The following is a 17,858-nucleotide window of genomic DNA, read 5'->3' as shown; positions in this document are numbered from 1 at the left end:
GTCTCACAGTAAGAGTATGCTTCAAGGATTGGTGCATCAAGCGAATTCTGAAGAATGGCAAGCACGGTCTGATCTTCTTGGAGCCATTTGACTTCCTTTTCGAGTTCAGCCTCCTTGTCTTCTTCCTTTCCTTCTTTACCGTCGTTCTTGGTGACTTTCTTGGGAAACTGGTCCATTTCAACGTGAATCCATAGTCCCCGGCCACTCAACGCGGTCTTTGTGGTTCTTTTCCACAGCAAATAGTTGGCCCCTTTTAAGACCACCGGTGTAACAATAGGTTTGGTAGTGTCCATGAGCGAGATTTGCGAGAAATAGAGAGAAAAATAACTAAGAATGTCGAGTAGAGAGTATAGAATACGAGTAAACCTAGAATAGAGAGAAAGATTGAAGGAGATAGAGTATAAGAGAGAATAAGAGTAGGTTTAGAGAATCAAAGATCGAAAAACTGCTCTGATACCATGTTGGGATTTAAGCGGAAGAAGTTAAGAAGACGAGGATTGTCGGCAAGAAGAATGAGAGAAAATGTTGTATTCCATAAGTATGTCTTACAAAGGTTTACAAAAGTCTATTTATACTAAGAGAAACTAGGGCTACACCCTTTACAGCCGATCGCATAAGAGATAAGGAAAGAGAATCGGTTCTTCCCAAGAGTAAAAGCGACCCCTCCTTGTTTCCTTAAACGGAGCACAACCCGTGACTCTTCTCTCTCTTCTTCTCCAACGGCTACAAGGAGGATCTCGAACCTTCTCATGGGCTTAAATGCAATCAGGCCTCCTCACTACTCCATATATTCGTAGATGACTCGGCCTTATAGCATAATTGTACGGACGCCCTTAGCATAGTTTGTACGGACGACCGATACTTGTTCGGACTAGCATGATCACTTGTCAATAATGTTGATGCTTCTCAATTGACAAAGTATATTAAGTAAGTTCTGAAGATCAAGGCGATGAAGAGTGCAAAAAACAGTTATTTGCAGTTGACTGAATTCTATGTTTTCAAACCTCTTTCACAGGTCTAAGTTTTTGTTTTGCTTGAGGGCAAGCAAAAGATAAGTCTGGGGGAGTTGATATATACCATGGTATAAGTGTGATTTTTGAGTCTTCTGATTTGTTTTCTAGGTTTTTTTTTTAGTCTTTATAGGTTTAGGTACTCATTGGCACGGATGAAACACAAAGGAGCTAAAAAGGATCATTTGGAGCATAATCAAAGCATTAAGGCTGAACAACGAAGGTGGGAGACGAGTTCAAGAGTGTGCATCGACCGACACAATGACAGCATCGATCGATGCAGCTGCTACAAGACAATCGAAAGTTTTCTCCACAAGCTTTAGAAGATTTACAACATTTGCCCAAGTTTCCCTTATTTGCAATTAAGGCCCAAATCGAGTTTTAGAGTATTTATAAGTTTTTTATGGTCATTGTTTAGACCTAAGTTTTTATCTAGAAAGTTTTATTCTGCAACCTTTTTGGGAGAAGAGATATTGAGAGCTTTGGAGAGATAGATCTGATTTCATCTGTAGAGAGAGGATTCTTAAACTCCCTTCTTACTTCTTAATATATATTGCTTATTATTCACAAAAGATGTTTTGTGTTTCATTGAACATGTCTGAGTAGTTTGCTTGTTAGGTTCAGGATTTTTCATAGGGTTTTTATGGTTTATTAGATCTGTTATTTTTAGGGTTCATTATCTTCTGTGATCTTCATCTTAGCTTGTTCTTCATATTGATTCTTGATTGATCACCTAGAATTAATAACTTAGGAAAATAAATAGATATGAGAATATAATTGATGTTCATATATTTTACCATGTTTTCCCTTAGTTTATTCACATCTTTTGCATCTTTTGCTATCCATTTAGGCCATTATTGTGTAGCTTTAGCACTAATCATGCATTAGAGTTTAGTTGCATTGCATTTGCATCTTTTCATGCATAATCAGGTGATTTTGGAGCTTAAGGAGCATGGAAGCAATGCTGAGGAGAAGTGAGCCAATCATGAAAGGAAAGCAAGAGAGTTAAGGCTGAAGAACCAAGGTCCAGAGTCCAACTCGACCGCACACTCGACCAGACACTCGACCGTGTGTTGAGGAGGACTCGACCAAGTGGAGAATGCACGAGAGAAGCCAGCTCGACCTGCCACTCGACCGAGCACAGGTCGAGTTGACCGAGCCGTTGACTATTTTGTCTTTTAGTATTTTTAGGGCTTCCACCCCCTCTCCTATATAAGGCCTTGTACCTGCAGCCACCAAAACAGTCCAGCTTTTAGATATTCTCTAAACCTAGTTTTTACCCTTTTGGAAATTATTCTTTTTGCACTTTTTATTTTCCTTAGATTTTGTACTTGTTTGAGAGAGAAAAAACTAGATTCTTGTATTTTGTTGGTTTCATAACTTTCAAGATATAAAGATTTCGAGTTTTATTTCTTCATCAATATTGTAGATCTCTGTGTTATCTTTCATTTGATGCAAGTTTCAATATTTTCTGGGTTTATGATTTTTGTGTTCATCATGTGTTCTTGTGAGTAGTTCTTTAAGATCTTGAGGATGGGTTAGGCTGGATTGATCTTGTGGTTTGTGTGATTTGGTCAAGCTTGATTATTGTAGATCTCTTCTAGGCTAGATGATCTTAATGCTGATCCTGAACTGAGAGGTTAGGGTTTGATTTCAAGCATCTTAGCATCACACCAATGTTTAAGGAGCATAGATAAGGCTAGATCTAGAGCTTACCATTAGGCTTGCTAAGAGATTAGAGGTCTTGTTTGGTTTGAGATGTATTGCTTAATGCCTGCTTGTGTAGATTCTTTTCTGTGTGAGAACAAGTCTAGAATTGCATAGGTTTGATTGTTTCTTGCCATGAGAGTGGAAGAAACTTGTCTTAGATTTATATGTCTAGAGATTAGCTCAAAGTTTGCTTGAGATTTGTTGACCAAGTTAGATAACCACAATGATTAGTTCAGCCCATGAATCCCTCCTCAAGGCCTTCTTTGTTTATTGATTTTTAAGTCTTAGTCCTGTTGCTTGCTTGCTGTTTGATTCGTATTTGCATTGCTCTGTTTTTATTGTGTTGCTCTGTTTCCCGGATTTATCCAGCTCGACCCTGTACTCGACCTACACTCGGTCGAGTGCTTGCTCGAGTTCATCCCCAGAACTCTTGTTTATGATTTGTGATTGTTCTGTTTCATTCCTATTTGCATTTCTGTTTCATCTACTCATTGTCCTGTTCATTATTGTCTTGCATTAGTTCATCATAGTAGTTGTTCTAGCTTCATATAGTCATAATCATTCTGTTCCATTCACATTTAGTTCTTAGTTCTTGTAGTTTTACTTTCTGCATCTTTACATTTTCATCTTAGGATTGTTAGTGACAAACAATCTTTGCATTTGGCTTGACTTAGATTCATATACATATTTTAATTGTTCACAAACACTCATTTAGGATTGATACCTCTTATACTGCAACAGCATAAGGGGAATTGAAACACCCATCCATCTATCCATTCATATCTCACCATTGCATACATTCATCATCATTCATTCATCACCCACACCAAAAAGATCTTGTTTCAATTTGGCGCCGTTGCCCATTTGAGTGTGTTTTTGTGACATTTAGGATCCATATTAGTCTAAGATTAAGTTTGTATAACCACTTGTTTACTACTGCTCTTGTTTCTTCTCCTGCTTGTCTGTGATTGAGTTTCAGGTGCCAGCTCGACCCTCAACTCGACCACCACTCGACTGAGTCGTAATCGAGCACCTGATCGAGTCAGACGTCGGATCTAAATAGACAGCACTTCCCAGTCGACTCGACCATCAACTCGAGCCTGTGCTCGACCGAGTGTCTGTTCGAGTTAGTAACCATGTTTCAAGGCAGTGAGTTCTATTATGCACCCATGCACCAGCAACAAGGTTTCCAGACTCAATGGTGTCACCCTCCAGCGTTTCAGACCTACCAAGCCCAAGAACCTGACTTAAGCACTATGATGCAACAATTGTTGCTTGGGCAAGCCAATAAGCAGATTGAGGAGGCAAGGCAGTTTGAAGAGCTGACCCACAAATTGAACTCTTAATCTCATGACCTGAGTAACCAGCTTGAAAGTCTGACCTCTTCATTCTAGTACATGGAGAGCTCCATTGCTTCTACTTCAGCTCCTAAGCCACACCAACTTCTTGAACAAGCCATTCAAAACCCAAGGGAGATCACTGTTAAAGCAATCCATCTCCATGAGGAATATATCACTGAGGACAGTGAGGTTCAATTATGGGAGGATTTGTTACTTATGGAAGCCCAGAGTGAAGGTTTTTCAAAGCAGACTGAAGCAGGGAAACCACTCGACCAGGTGCTCGAGCTAGCACTCGACCGAGTGCATGATCGAGTTGAAGACACAAAAGCTGTCAAGCCTGCTAAGTACATTCCTCCAGCTTATAAACCACCTATGCCATTCCCTGGGCGTTTCAAGGCACAAAAGCTAAAGGAACTAAGGGAAATTATTGAGAAAAAAGAAATGATGGCTTTGCAACAAGAAGAAGTGAAGGCTTTTAAAGAAGGGGTTTTCATTGAGAAGAAAGAGGAAGTGATGGCTTTGAAGGAAGAAGTAGTCATTGAAAAGAAGGAAGTAATGGCCATACAACAAGAGGTTGTCCTTGAGAAGAAGGAGGAAGTGATGGCCTTGCAACAAGAGGAAGTGAAAGTCTTGAAGGAAGTAATGGCTATACAAGAGATTACCATTGCCTACAAGGAAGAGGAGAGAGGGCCTGACTTGAACAAATTTGTTCAAAATCCTTCCTACAAGGACATGCTGCTTGAATTATCCAAGATGAAAGCTCAGGAACAAGACATGAAGGATCTAAAAGAGATTGGGGAAGCTGTTATACCAACCAAACTTGAAGACCCAGGATCATTTAATCTTCCTTGTTCCATTAGTTACATGCACTTCAACAAATGTTTGTGTGGTCTAGGAGCTTCAGTGAGTTTAATGCCATACTCAATGGCTGAAAAGTTGTGGTATGAACATTTTAAGCCTTGCAATCTCTATATTGGCATGGCAGATGGATCCAAGAGGGATGTGCTTGGGATAATTGAAAACTTTCCAGTCAAAATAGGGAAGGCAAGAATCCCAACTGACTTTGTGATCATGAATATGGACCAAGAGCCAGAAGACCCTCTCATCTTGGGGAGACCATTCTTAGCCACAGTTGGGGCTGTAATAGATGTTAAGATGGGAACCATCAAGCTTCACCTTGCTAAGGACTTCACTCTGAAGTTTGACATCAAGAATACTACTCATCAGCCTACTATTGAAGGTCAGCACTTTATGATAGGAAGAAAGGCTAGTTGTGAAGTTTTTGAGGAAGGAGGGAATCCTGGGATTCAAAATTCAGCCCAAGACAGGACTATCCAGAAGCTCAAGGGTTCAGTTCAAAGGTTGGCTTGTCTAGTGATGAATTTTCAAGAGAAATTCAACAAGAGGTTTTTGAAGGAGGTAAGACCAAGACTCAAGTTCAAGAAGAAACATGGTTCAAGTGCTAAGGAAGTAGTGATCAAGAAGGAACACAAAGGTTATCAACTAGAACCAGGGGGGATTTCATCACCTCCTTGGTCTCTAACTCAAGCCTGAAAAAGGCATCAAAGTCAAGCTTAGTGACTCTAAACAAGCTCACTAGGGAGGAATTCCCTAAGGTATCTCTGTATATATTGCATAGGATTTTGGTATTTTGACTTTTGTTTTGGTGTTTTCATGGTCAGGGAAGCAAGGGAGTCTAAACAGAAGAGGAGAGGGACACACGCGGTCCAGCTCGACCCCCCCCCCCACTCAGACATGCACTCGACCGAGTCACGGTCGATCGCCATCGTCGAGCTGCCCCAAACTCCATCTCCAAGTCACCAACAAGACCCCAACTACTCCTATGACAGCATGCAGATGGATGTGGACAACTTCTTCCACAATTAAGGTACCACCATCACCTTCACTTGTAAATATCATTGCATTTCATATTTTTTTTTAGTTTTCTTAGTCTTGAATCCTCAATCAAATTTCTTTCACACAAGAGACTGTGTGATTTAAGTTTGGGGGAGGGTTTGAGATAGCATTTGACATTGTGTTTGGTGTTCTTATTTCAAATTTTTAGCATCTTCATATTAGTATTTGCATAAGCATCTAAAAAAAGAGTGTTCATGTAGTTTGCATTGCATATTAGGATCTTGTTTAGCATGTTTCATTTAGGATTGTATAATATTTGCATTAGGGATCTATGATGAGTATTTTCTTGTTAGCTTGTTTATTCACTAGACTAGGATCAATGCCCAAGTTAATAGTACTTTGATGCTAGTTGAGTGGTTAGAAGCATAAGATTACACCAAGCCTTGAATTCCTAAATTGCATTTGGTCTAAATTGAAGCATGTTGTGATTTGATGCCATTTCCTATTTAAAAGAACCTAATATTGATTTTTAATTATCAATTTGTGCATTGCTTTAAACTCATGGATACCATATACATATTTGGATCATCTTTTTCCTTTTACCACTCTTGTTGATCCAAGTAGCTGATTTCCTCATTAAGAATCAGTTTCCCTACCCTTAACCTATCCTTCTTTCAAGCCAAATTTATTCTTGAGTGTGTAAGGCCTATTTTGGGATTGAGCTTGGTAGAAAGTGTTAGGTTTGAACTGACAAGAGTAAGACCTTGTGTAGTTCTAGTTTGCATTTTTCAAACTAGATAGGACTAGGTGGTTCACTTGTTGGGTTTGGGACTTGGCTGTTTTGAAAAGAAAAGAGGAAAAAGAAAAACAAAAAGGGTAGAGTCTTTAAAGAGGAGAATGTGTTTAAGCAAAGTCTAGTGAAAGGATGGGAAGTAAAGATTATTGAAATTGGTTCTAGTTAAAGAAAAGAAAGAAAGAAAAAAAGAAAAGTCTAGCAAAAAGCTTGTATGTCTTAAGAATAAGAAGAAAAGAGAACCATAGCAAACAAGTGAGAATCCCCCATCCCACTAGAAAGATCAAATAAGAAACCTCTCCTAAGACTTGAAAACCAAAAGAGAAAAGGGTGAAAGAGAAAAGAAGAAGTTAAAGGGTAGCACTAGGATCATTTGGGTTTAGATTGATAGGATAAACACTTTGGGTGCCTTTAGGTAGACAAGGTTTTATTCTTGTATGTGTCTAGGTGTTCTTACCTTTAACATTCTTCTAAAGCTCAATCCATTTTTTATGAGAGAACCTTGATATTGACAAGCCCCACTCTAAGAGACCATCATTGTCTCAAAACCCTTTATTACCAAGCCAAATGAGTTTAAGCTTTGCATAGAATTGATTCATGTTCTTGATTAATGAATGTTAAAGGAAATAGTTGATTTGAATGCATGTGGATAACTAAGGCTCAAATCAATAAAGGTTGTGATATGCTTGTCTAAAATCTTTAAGTACAGCTCATTCACCTTGCATCATAGTACTAGTAACTTGGACATTGATTCTAGATGGTCTATTTGCAAGCTTTAGGAGCTGAGATCCCACTTTCAAACCTCACTTACCTTCTTATGTCTTGCTTATTTGCTTGAGGGCAAGCAAAGACTAAGTTTGGGGGTGTTGATGTTCATATATTTTACCATGTTTTCCCTTAGTTTATTCACATCTTTTGCTATCCATTTAGGCCATTATTGTGTAGCTTTAGCACTAATCATGCATTAGAGTTTAGTTGCATTGCATTTGCATCTTTTCATGCATAATTAGGTGATTTTGGAGCTTAAGGAGCATGGAAGCGATGCTGAGGAGAAGTGAGCCAATCATGAAGGGAAAGCAAGAGAGTTAAGGCTGAAGATCCAAGGTCCAGAGTCCAACTCGACCGCACACTCGACCAGACACTCGACCGTGTGCTGAGGAGGACTCGACCGAGTGGAGAATACACGAGAGAAGCCAGCTCGACCTGCCACTCGACCGAGCACAGGTCGATTTGACCGAGCCGTTGACTATTTTGTCTTTTAGTATTTTTAGGGCTTCCACCCCCTCTCCTATATAAGGCCTTGCACCTGCAGCCACCAAAACAGTCCAGCTTTTAGATATTCTCTAAATCTAGTTTTTACCCTTTTGGGAATTCTTCTTTTTGCACTTTTTATTTTCCTTAGATTTTGTACTTGTTTGAGAGAGAAAAGACTAGATTCTTGTATTTTGTTGGTTTCATAACTTTCAAGATATAAAGATTTCGAGTTTTATTTCTTCATCAATATTGTAGATCTCTGTGTTATCTTTCATTTGATGCAAGTTTCAATATTTTCTGGGTTTATGATTTTTGTGTTAATCATGTGTTCTTGTGAGTAGTTCTTTAGGATCTTGAGGATGGGTTAGGCTGGATTGATCTTGTGGTTTGTGTGATTTGGTCGAGCTTGATTGTTGTAGATCTCTTCTAGGCTAGATGATCTTAATGCTGATCCTGAACTGAGAGGTTAGGGTTTGATTTCAAGCATCTTAGCATCACACCAATGTTTAAGGAGCATAGATAAGGCTAGATCTAGAGCTTACCATTAGGCTTGCTAAGAGATTAGAGGTCTTGTTTGGTTTGAGATGTATTGCTTAATGCCTGCTTGTGTAGATTCTTTACTGTGTGAGAACAAGTCTAGAATTGCATAGGTTTGATTGTTTCTTGCCATGAGAGTGGAAGAAACTTGTCTTAGATTTATATGTCTAGAGATTAGCTCAAAGATTGCTTGAGATTTGTTGACCAAGTTAGATAACCACAATGATTAGTTCAGCCCATGAATCCCTCCTCAAGGCCTTCTTTGTTTATTGATTTTTAAGTCTTATTCCTGTTGCTTGCTTGCTGTTTGATTCGTATTTGCATTGCTCTGTTTTTATTGTGTTGCTCTGTTTCCCGGATTTATCCAGCTCGACCCTGTACTCGACCTACACTCGGTCGAGTGCTTGCTCGAGTTCATCCCCAGAACTCTTGTTTATGATTTGTGATTGTTCTGTTTCATTCCTATTTGCATTTCTGTTTCATCTACTCATTGTCCTGTTCATTATTGTCTTGCATTAGTTCATCATAGTAGTTTCTATTTCTGTTCTAGCTTCATATAGTCATAATCATTCTGTTCCATTCACATTTAGTTCTTAGTTCTTGTAGTTTTACTTTCTGCATCTTTACATTTTCATCTTAGGATTGTTAGTGACAAACAATCTTTGCATTTGGCTTAACTTAGATTCATATACATATCTTAATTGTTCACAAACACTCATTTAGGATTGATACCTCTTATACTGCAACAGCATAAGGGGAATTGAAACACCCATCCATCTATCCATTCATATCTCATCATTGCATACATTCATCATCATTCATTCATCACCCACACAACAAATCTTGTTTCAATAATTAATTTTTCTGATAAAATCTTTTAATGAGCAAAATTACTTTCTGCAAAGAGATTTGATTTAGTGATTTTGTGAACAATTTAAATTTGTTTTTAAAGCTGATTTATTACCTAGAATTTTGCAAAGAGATTTGAATTTTCTGGTTTTAAATTTAGATAATATTTGCAGTGAGAACTGATTTATTTTACAAAAGAGTTTAGAGTTCTAGATCTGAATTTTAATTTCTTGAACCCTATTAATTTATTAATTTAATATTCTGTAATTTCCTGAGAAATTTTCTAGGCCTAGCTCTTTGATCCTTTGAATTTACAACACTTTTAATTCTGTTTTTGCATTATTTTTAATTTAAAATTTTGATTTAGCATAATTAAAAGATTAATAAGTCTATTGTGTGATCTAGAGTCTCTGTGGATTCGACCCCTAGAGTATTACAACTGCAAGGCTGTTATTACCATTAGGGCATTACAATTTGAGCATATCATTTAGTTTGGGGTTAAAAATTGATTAGATTTGAAACATTTGTTTGCCTTTGAAAAAAAAAAGTGATTTTATGTAAAGTATACATGTAAATGGTTTTAAATATTAGTTTCATGTGAATATAATTGTTTAAATTTTGGTTGTATAGTTTAGAAGTGATGGATTTTAGTTTTAGGGTATACTTTAGTAATTAGATTTTTGGTGTAAATTTGGATTTTAGATTTTGTGTTTAAAATTTAGGTTTTTTGAAGATTGGATATACTGAATATTTTTTTTGAAAAATAAAACGGCCACTGAAATTTGGGTGTTTTTTTGTAGATATTTAAGCAACGATTAAGTTATGTGACATTTTCGTGACTATAAATAGCCACGATTTAACAAACATAATTTATAAATTTGTTTAGTCACGAAATTGCCACAAATAAAATTTGTGGCTATAGTTAGTGACGAAATTGTCACAGATAAAATTCTTAGCTAAAATTAGTCACGAAAAAACACAAAAAGCTACGAAACAGTCATGTTATTTGTTAATGACTAATATTAGTGACTAATATTAGTAGCTATACGAATTTTTTTTTCTAGTGGAGAATGACGAATCTAAAACAAAAGAACGAAAACAATCTACACAGCAAAACCCAACATGTCCTCAAACCTGGATCTTCATTCCCACATCAGAAATCCCTCAAGAAAGGCACCAAAAACCCACAAACCTTACTGAAAACATTTCTCTCCTTTATCCACACTCAAAAACGACAAAGTGAGGCTAGTGGGTCTGCGGGACGGGTTGTCACATGACTAAAGAAAGAGAAGATGGCGTCGACTTTGGCTTAAATACTCGGCCCCTTGTTTTCCATCGAGTAAACCGCAACAAGCCAGAGAAATAGAGTCACCCCGAACAGATCATTTAGTTTTCTTATATATATATATATATATATATATATATATATATATATATATATACTAGGTACTAACCCGCGGAGAACCGCGGGTTGAACATTTTTTTAATAAAAAATTGCAATAATTTATTTTATTATTAGGTTATTTATAATAGTTTGTGATTAAAAATTTGGTTTGCTTATATTATAATTTTTATATTTTAAAAATGTTTATTGAAAACCTGTCAATAAAATATTTGTATGTAATGAATAAAATTGTTTAAACCTTTGTCAACTAAACACAATCCTTACTAACATGCAAAAAAGAGAAACTAAATATAGCTAATAAAAGTTTTAAAAAGTCTCTTTGAAAACAACATTCATTGTTTTTTCTGTGGCTTTCTCTTTTTGTCTGTAATAATTTTTACTTGTGGTAAAAATTTTTTTTGATAAAATTTGTAGTTGTATATTTTATTCGATTTAGTTTTTATCTGTTAATTTTTTTAAGTATGTATTAGTTTTTATTCTAATAGATTTTTTTTACTTTTCTACAATTTATTTTAAATAATATGAAAAACTTAATAGATTTTCCATCTATTACTCAAAATAATATGAAAAACTTAATAGATTTTTTTTACTTTTCTACAATTTATTCTATTTAATGTATCCCTAATTTTCATTTTTTAGTTAATTATATTTATTTAATTAATTTATTAATCTTAATTAAGTTTTTTTAATGGCAATTGAATGTAATTTTTTACACATTTAAGGTTAGTTTCATATTTGTACTTCCCAATTAATATAGTAGGATATATATATATATATATATATATATGTTGATATACACATTTTATTTCTACAGTTGATATATATATATATAGTATACTAAATATGGGTGAAAAATAAATATTTATATTTTTATATCTTTATATACTAAATGAGTTATGGATGCTCGTCAAGTTCAATTTTTTTATGTTTGTCATTTTCAGTATATGACACATATTTCTGCTTATGTAATAAGTTGTTTACTAGAGTTTTGTATTGACTTTGTATCTGTTGTAAAACCAAATTGATTAATGAAAGATATTGGAAGGAAAAAAAAAAGTAAATGTATTGAAAATTTAATTAAATTTTTAAAAATATATTATTTTGCAAAAAAAGCCATTTATTAATTGCAAGTCTAAAACGAAATAATCAAATAATGTATCCGGTTGACAAATAAAATCACTAGTTTCATATGGTTTTGACCATCATTAAAAAAAATGGAGAGTGGGTTTTTTTCTGGTAATTCTAACCGAATCTGATAACAAACCGTACTACACCATCCTTACGTGAATCAAAATTAAACAAATACTGTTTATTTCTTGTCATATCTTTTGTGAATCACGGTTGACTTTGACCATAATTCCTTTTGAAATCGAGATATTATGTCTAAAGTCTTTATATTAACATGAATACTAAAAACCCTTATACAGTATGCATCTCCATCAAAGCTAGACATTGGGCTTGGGCTAGTTAGTTAGCTAAGGGTTTGGGAGGTACATCAAAAAAATTGGCATGTTGCATCAGTTAATATGTGTCACATAAATAAATGATTTAAATTTGAATTACTTTTTATGAATGATACCAAAAATAAAATTTAACATCAATTTAAATAACTGATGCTATCAGTAATCTTATTTACATCAATTCAGTATAATTGATATAAATTTCTATTAATTTGCATCACTTTTAAAATATTGATACAAAATATAATTTTACATCACTTAAACAATCGATATAATTTATAATTTATATTAACATTACTTAAAGAAATTGATACAAATTTACATCAATAAAAAGTGATGCTAATTATATGATTTCACATCAATTGTTAAAACTGATATACCTATTTATTTGTTGTATATCGATTAGACGAAACTGATGTTATTTTCTCTTAATTTGTATCAGTTAAGAAATTTGACGCTAATATATTCAAACTAGTTTTTAATAAACGTATATGTATATATATATTTCAATTTGACATACATAAAACGTATATATTTTTTAATTTATTAGTTTTTAATCATTTTCAGATTTAATTCTTTTAACTCTATTTAAATATCTAGATACTTTAATTTTGAAATTACAAAATATAATATAGTAGAAATAATATATATTATATAGTATATAAGTATTTTTTTCCATTTTGCAGTATGTATATCTAACTCGGGACTTGTCATATGGTCATACTGTATATCTAAAAGTAATATGCCGGCACAATTACAAAGCACATGAAAGTGTAGAAGCTTCCATTTTAAACAGGTCGAGGAGTCTCCAACATGAACTGTTTCGCGTTTTATGCATGCAAGCTTTTTAAATTAAACATAGAGAACCTAGAACAAGATAAGCAATTAAGCATGTGAAAGGCGGAGACTAATAAGAAACTTATATATACCAAATCATGTGAATTTGAAGACAAAGAGTAAGAGAGGCATATAGGTAGAGGTTGGGTTAAAGACAGGTACCACCACTTGGGGCTACAACTTGAATGGATCACTTTTTCGGCCGATAAATTGGGGAGTGGAACATTGACTACTGTGCATCTGCTCTACCAAATTAATTTGTTGATTAGTCATAACGTGGTGGTCCATTTTTAATGAGTTATTGTTTGTTTTTAAGAGCTGCTAAGTAAAGTCTTTTGATTACTTATGTTTGAGGGGAACCAATGCGGTCGTTGATTGCGAAAAGTACTAGTCCCTATACGAAATAGGTGTAGTTTAAGCGGTTGATCATATCCATACTCCCTCTGTTTCACAAAGACTGTCATTTTACAGAATTTTCCTTGTTTCACAAAGACTGTCACTTTACAATTCCAATGTGTTTTTTACATTAAATTTTCTAATTTACCCTTTATCCCAAAGCTCACTTTCATTGAATTTAAACCATTAGTCACTTATTAAAAAGGGGCAAACATGTATAATTCTATATTTTCTTAATTTGTGTGCATTATGTCAAAATGATACTCTTAATGAAACGGAGGGAGTAATTTTTTTTGAAGAGATACATATGTCAAATATATATGCAATATATATACTGAATCACAAATTTGACGACATAAGCAAATAATTTTCATAATTTGGTTTTCGGTCCAAATTCTTTATATATAGGTTGCGAACGTAAATGAAACTAGCTACTTTATTAGAAAATAGTGCTAAAATTCATTTATTAAAAAGAAACTAGTTTATATCATGGAGAAAACCTTTAATGTGAATTAAATTCGGTATGTTGTATGTACTTAGGGCATCTCCAATAGCTCTCCTCATTTTGAAGGGAGCAAATCCTCAAAATGAAGATTTGAAGGTTGTTTGCTCCAACAATCAATCCTCAAAAAAATCCTTAAAAACTAATTAATTTGGAATATAGTCCTTAATATTTACAAAATTCATTAATATATGTAATATATGTAATATATGTGTTCAAGTATTTTGGTACAACTTGCATACATTCAAGTTGTAATATATGTGTTCAAGTATTTTGGTACCTAATTACTAGTATTTTGGTACAACTTGTAATATATGTAATATATGTGTTCAAGTAATTTATATGTATTTTGCTTTAATTTGTGTTAAGTTTGTTTAATGTATTTTTATTTTGTGAGAATCTTGTTTAATGTATCTGTTTTGTAACTTTGTTTTAATATTATATTTTATTTTGTAAACTTTTTTTTTATATATTAAAAATTATTTTTTGTTTATTAAATTTATTTTAGTGTGCTTAAGTTTATTAATTAAATTTTATACAATAAATTATGAAAGACATAAATATAGGGACTAAACTGAAAATAAAAAGTAGTTTTGAGGTTTTGAATAGTGAAACCTCAAATTTAAGGTTTCACTATTCAAAACCTCAAAATTTGAAGATTTGAAGACTTGTTAGGTTGTCAAAAACCTCAAAATTTGAGGGGATAAGGGCTTGTTGGAGATGCCTTTAGGCTTCTTACTCGTTTGCATTATTTTTGATGCAAGAGGTGCGTGTAACCGCACTCATTATGAATAAAGATCAAGTTTTTTTTTTTTTTTTTGCTCTTTCGTCGTGGAGTTTGATATAACCACGAATAAAGATCAAGTTTAGAAGAAGAAATTGCCACAATAGTTTTAAACTCTGATGTTTTTTTTTTTTTTTGACAAAAGTTTTAAACTCTGATGTTTATTCATTCAATATCACATTATTTTTTCTCGAAAACTTTGGAATATGGAGTGGTTGAAAAAGAAAATTTCTCTTAGTCACAACCACTACATTATTTCTATAGTAATATAGAAACCTAAAGCCTTATTTTTCGTTACTCCTTTATTTGGTGTCCCGTATGTATGTGTGTCTTATATAGTTACCTCTAAATTTTTTTTTTTTAATAATCAAAACTACTTAACACTTTTCGATTAATCGAGGAGACCAAAACACATTTAAATTGTTATTTTAGATATTATTTTCTGTAAATATAATGTATATTTATTTATGTATGCACATGCAACCATGAATTCGTTTAGTCAAAAATATGAGCCATAAATTGCGCAAACACACACAGACACATATAATATATATTTATATACGTAGGCTCCAAATTCACAGAACATCAGACACACACACACACACACAATGGATTGGTTCTCATGGCTGTCTAAAACCGATCTTGACCCGACCCTAAGCTACGAGTACGGACTCATCTTCGCCCAAAAGAAGCTCCAGCGTGAAGACATCGCTCTCTTCAACCACAACTATCTCCGCCGACTTGGCATTAATGTAGCCAAACACCGCCTAGAGATTCTGAAACTCTCAAAAAAAGAGACACAAGAACTCGGTTCCAATCACCATCGTCCCGCCTCGGCCAAACTCATATCTCTCGTCATCAAGGCGACCAAAAGCATCGGCGATCGCTTAAACAAGTGGCTTTTTCTCGAAGGAACCGCCGTGGTTAAACCGTTGAAAGAGAAGCAGTCCTCACCGCCAGCCTACCGCACCGGAGCGTTTGTGACTGGTAGGTCAAGATAATGCACCTAATCATTACAACCAAACTAATTTTTTTTTTCCAACAAAACTGCATTTATGATTGAAGCAAGAAAAGTCTAAATTCTGTAGATTCATAATTGGTGTATATAGGTAGGAGAAACTAGTAAAGTGATAAAATCTTTCAAGTTATGTAATAATTAGGGTTTAATAGTTGAGGTGGTATTAGTTAAAACTTCTTTTTATTATGTTGAGAAAATTAGTTAACAACTTTCAGGTAACAGCAATAAAGTCAATGCTGAAAAAGCTGAGGTACACATGGAGAGATTACCTGTGATCAAAAGGAAAAGGATCGCAAAATCTGGACCGTTAGATCTGAAACATGGAATGCAAGAGAAAACGACGTTAGTAAGCAACCGAAGCATGAACCTATCAGGACCGTTGGACCGAAGCGTCCAAGAAAGACTCATATTAGCTTATAGAAGCCCTGTTGTGGCAGGACAGTTGGATGGAAACTTAAGCGAACGGCTAAGATTATCAGGGCCGTTGAAGGGAAGACCACCTAGCCCAAGTGTGTATGTGGAGTACAATAAAAGATACGATGATACACAATGAGATGCTATGTTTCATAACTTGAAGCCAACGTAGATCCCAGAGTATAAAATTATGTTTTTGTTTCATTTTGGAAAACGGATGTAGCTACTTATATGTAACTAGGGAGGAAAATCGGTAATTTCATACCTCAGCTAGAGAGGTATGTTTGATTCCTACACCATGTTTAATATTGTGCAAATCTATACATTAAATTCAATAAAATTCAAATTCGCTACTCCAGCTTATTAAAATGTGTTATTACATACATAAGCCGTGACAGATGTTAACCAACTGTCAACGACTGCTTACGTGGACGCCACGTATGAAATGACGTCGTTATGAAAAATAAAAAAAAATAACTTTTTTGGTTAAAAAATATCTCTTTGGGGTTCTCTTTTCTTCCTCATTTTTGCCCGATTTGGGGATTGAACCGAAAAACACTAAAAAAATTTAAAAATCCCCAAATCAATTAAACAAAGAAAAGCAACTTCAACTCGGCGAGTGACGTCATTTCAAGTCTCTCTCTCTCTCTCTCTCTCTCTCTCTCTCTCTCTCTCTCTCTCTCTCTCTCTCTCTCTCTCTCTCTCTCTCTCTCTCTCTCTCTCTCTCTCTCAATTTTTGCAATTTCAATGGCTTCCTTCACAACATATTCTTCTTCGCGTCGTGTGGCGATTGTCAAAGCTGCGACGGTGGATTCGGATTACTCTTTGAAACGAGGTAATGGTAATGAGCAGAGAGAGACGATTATGCTTCCTGGTTGCGATTACAATCATTGGCTTATTGTAATGGAGTTTCCCAAGAAGCTTTTACAAATCGGAAAAGAAGGAGGAAGAAAAGAGAAGTAAGAAAATGGGTTATCCGTAATTATTTTTACACCATCCTTATCCGTAATTGAATCAAATGGGTTTCTGCTTTTTTCTTTTTTTTTTTTCAATTGAATCAAATGGGTTTCGTAAAGTTTCAATTTTTCTGTTTTTTTTGTGAAGATTAAAGTTTCGATCTTTGATTTTGGGGTTTTGTTGTGAATTATTAGAATTTCTTTAATGGTTTACATGGAGGAGCAATAGCGTCAATTGCAGAGAGAGTATCTATGGCTTGAGTGAAAACTGTTGTCTCTGAAGATAAACATCTCTTCCTTGGTGAATTGAGTATGTCTTATCTCTCTTATGCTCCTATCTCGGTAAACCATGCATTCTTTTAAGATTTTTGGATCTTCGAAGAGAAGAAGCTTAATTTGTGTGAGAGATTTTGCAGTCTGAATTGTGATAAGCCTATGCAAGTCTATATCAGGAAGAAGAACAGAGGATGTGTAGCACGTGCGGACGAAGAGGGAGACACGTGCGAGTGAATTGTTTTGTTGTATATAAACTTGAGTTGTAAATAGTTTTTGGGTATGTTGTTTGTTGGAGTAAACGAGACGTATGTGTCTTCGTGGGAAGAGGAATATGATCTAGCTGCGTCTAGAGTTCCTTTGAGAGTTTGTTACGATACAGTTACAGAGAGTTGTATCATTCATTCTTGAGAGTTAATAAAAAGAGAGTCTTTTTCTTAACAAATGGTGCGTTTGTGATCGA

General features: G+C 34.6%; 1 protein-coding gene across 1 annotated transcript; it reads left to right on the top strand.

Moving 5' to 3' along the window:
• Nucleotides 1–14,691: 14,691 nt before the first annotated feature.
• Nucleotides 14,692–16,519, top strand: LOC104747260 (uncharacterized). Its single transcript, XM_010468866.3, has 2 exons — nt 14,692–15,721; nt 15,968–16,519. Exons 1-2 carry the CDS (start codon nt 15,343–15,345, stop codon nt 16,303–16,305), a joined length of 717 nt encoding a protein of 238 aa, XP_010467168.1. The 5' UTR covers nt 14,692–15,342; the 3' UTR covers nt 16,306–16,519.
• Nucleotides 16,520–17,858: the final 1,339 nt, after the last annotated feature.

This window comes from Camelina sativa, chromosome 15, assembly GCF_030686135.1.
Source record: "Camelina sativa cultivar CO46 ecotype springtype chromosome 15, ASM3068613v1".
Classification (NCBI taxonomy): domain Eukaryota; kingdom Viridiplantae; phylum Streptophyta; class Magnoliopsida; order Brassicales; family Brassicaceae; genus Camelina; species Camelina sativa.
The sequence above is the reverse complement of the archived record's forward strand: the minus strand, read 5'-3'. Positions and strand labels throughout refer to the sequence as shown.

Excerpts from the sequence above, each read along its gene's own strand:
- LOC104747260 (XM_010468866.3), top strand. The coding sequence starts at position 15,343 with ATGGATTGGTTCTCATGGCTGTCTAAAACCGATCTTGACCCGACCCTA. Across the intron at positions 15,722-15,967 it reads CACCGGAGCGTTTGTGACTG|GTAACAGCAATAAAGTCAAT; the intron begins GTAGGTCAAGAT and ends AACAACTTTCAG.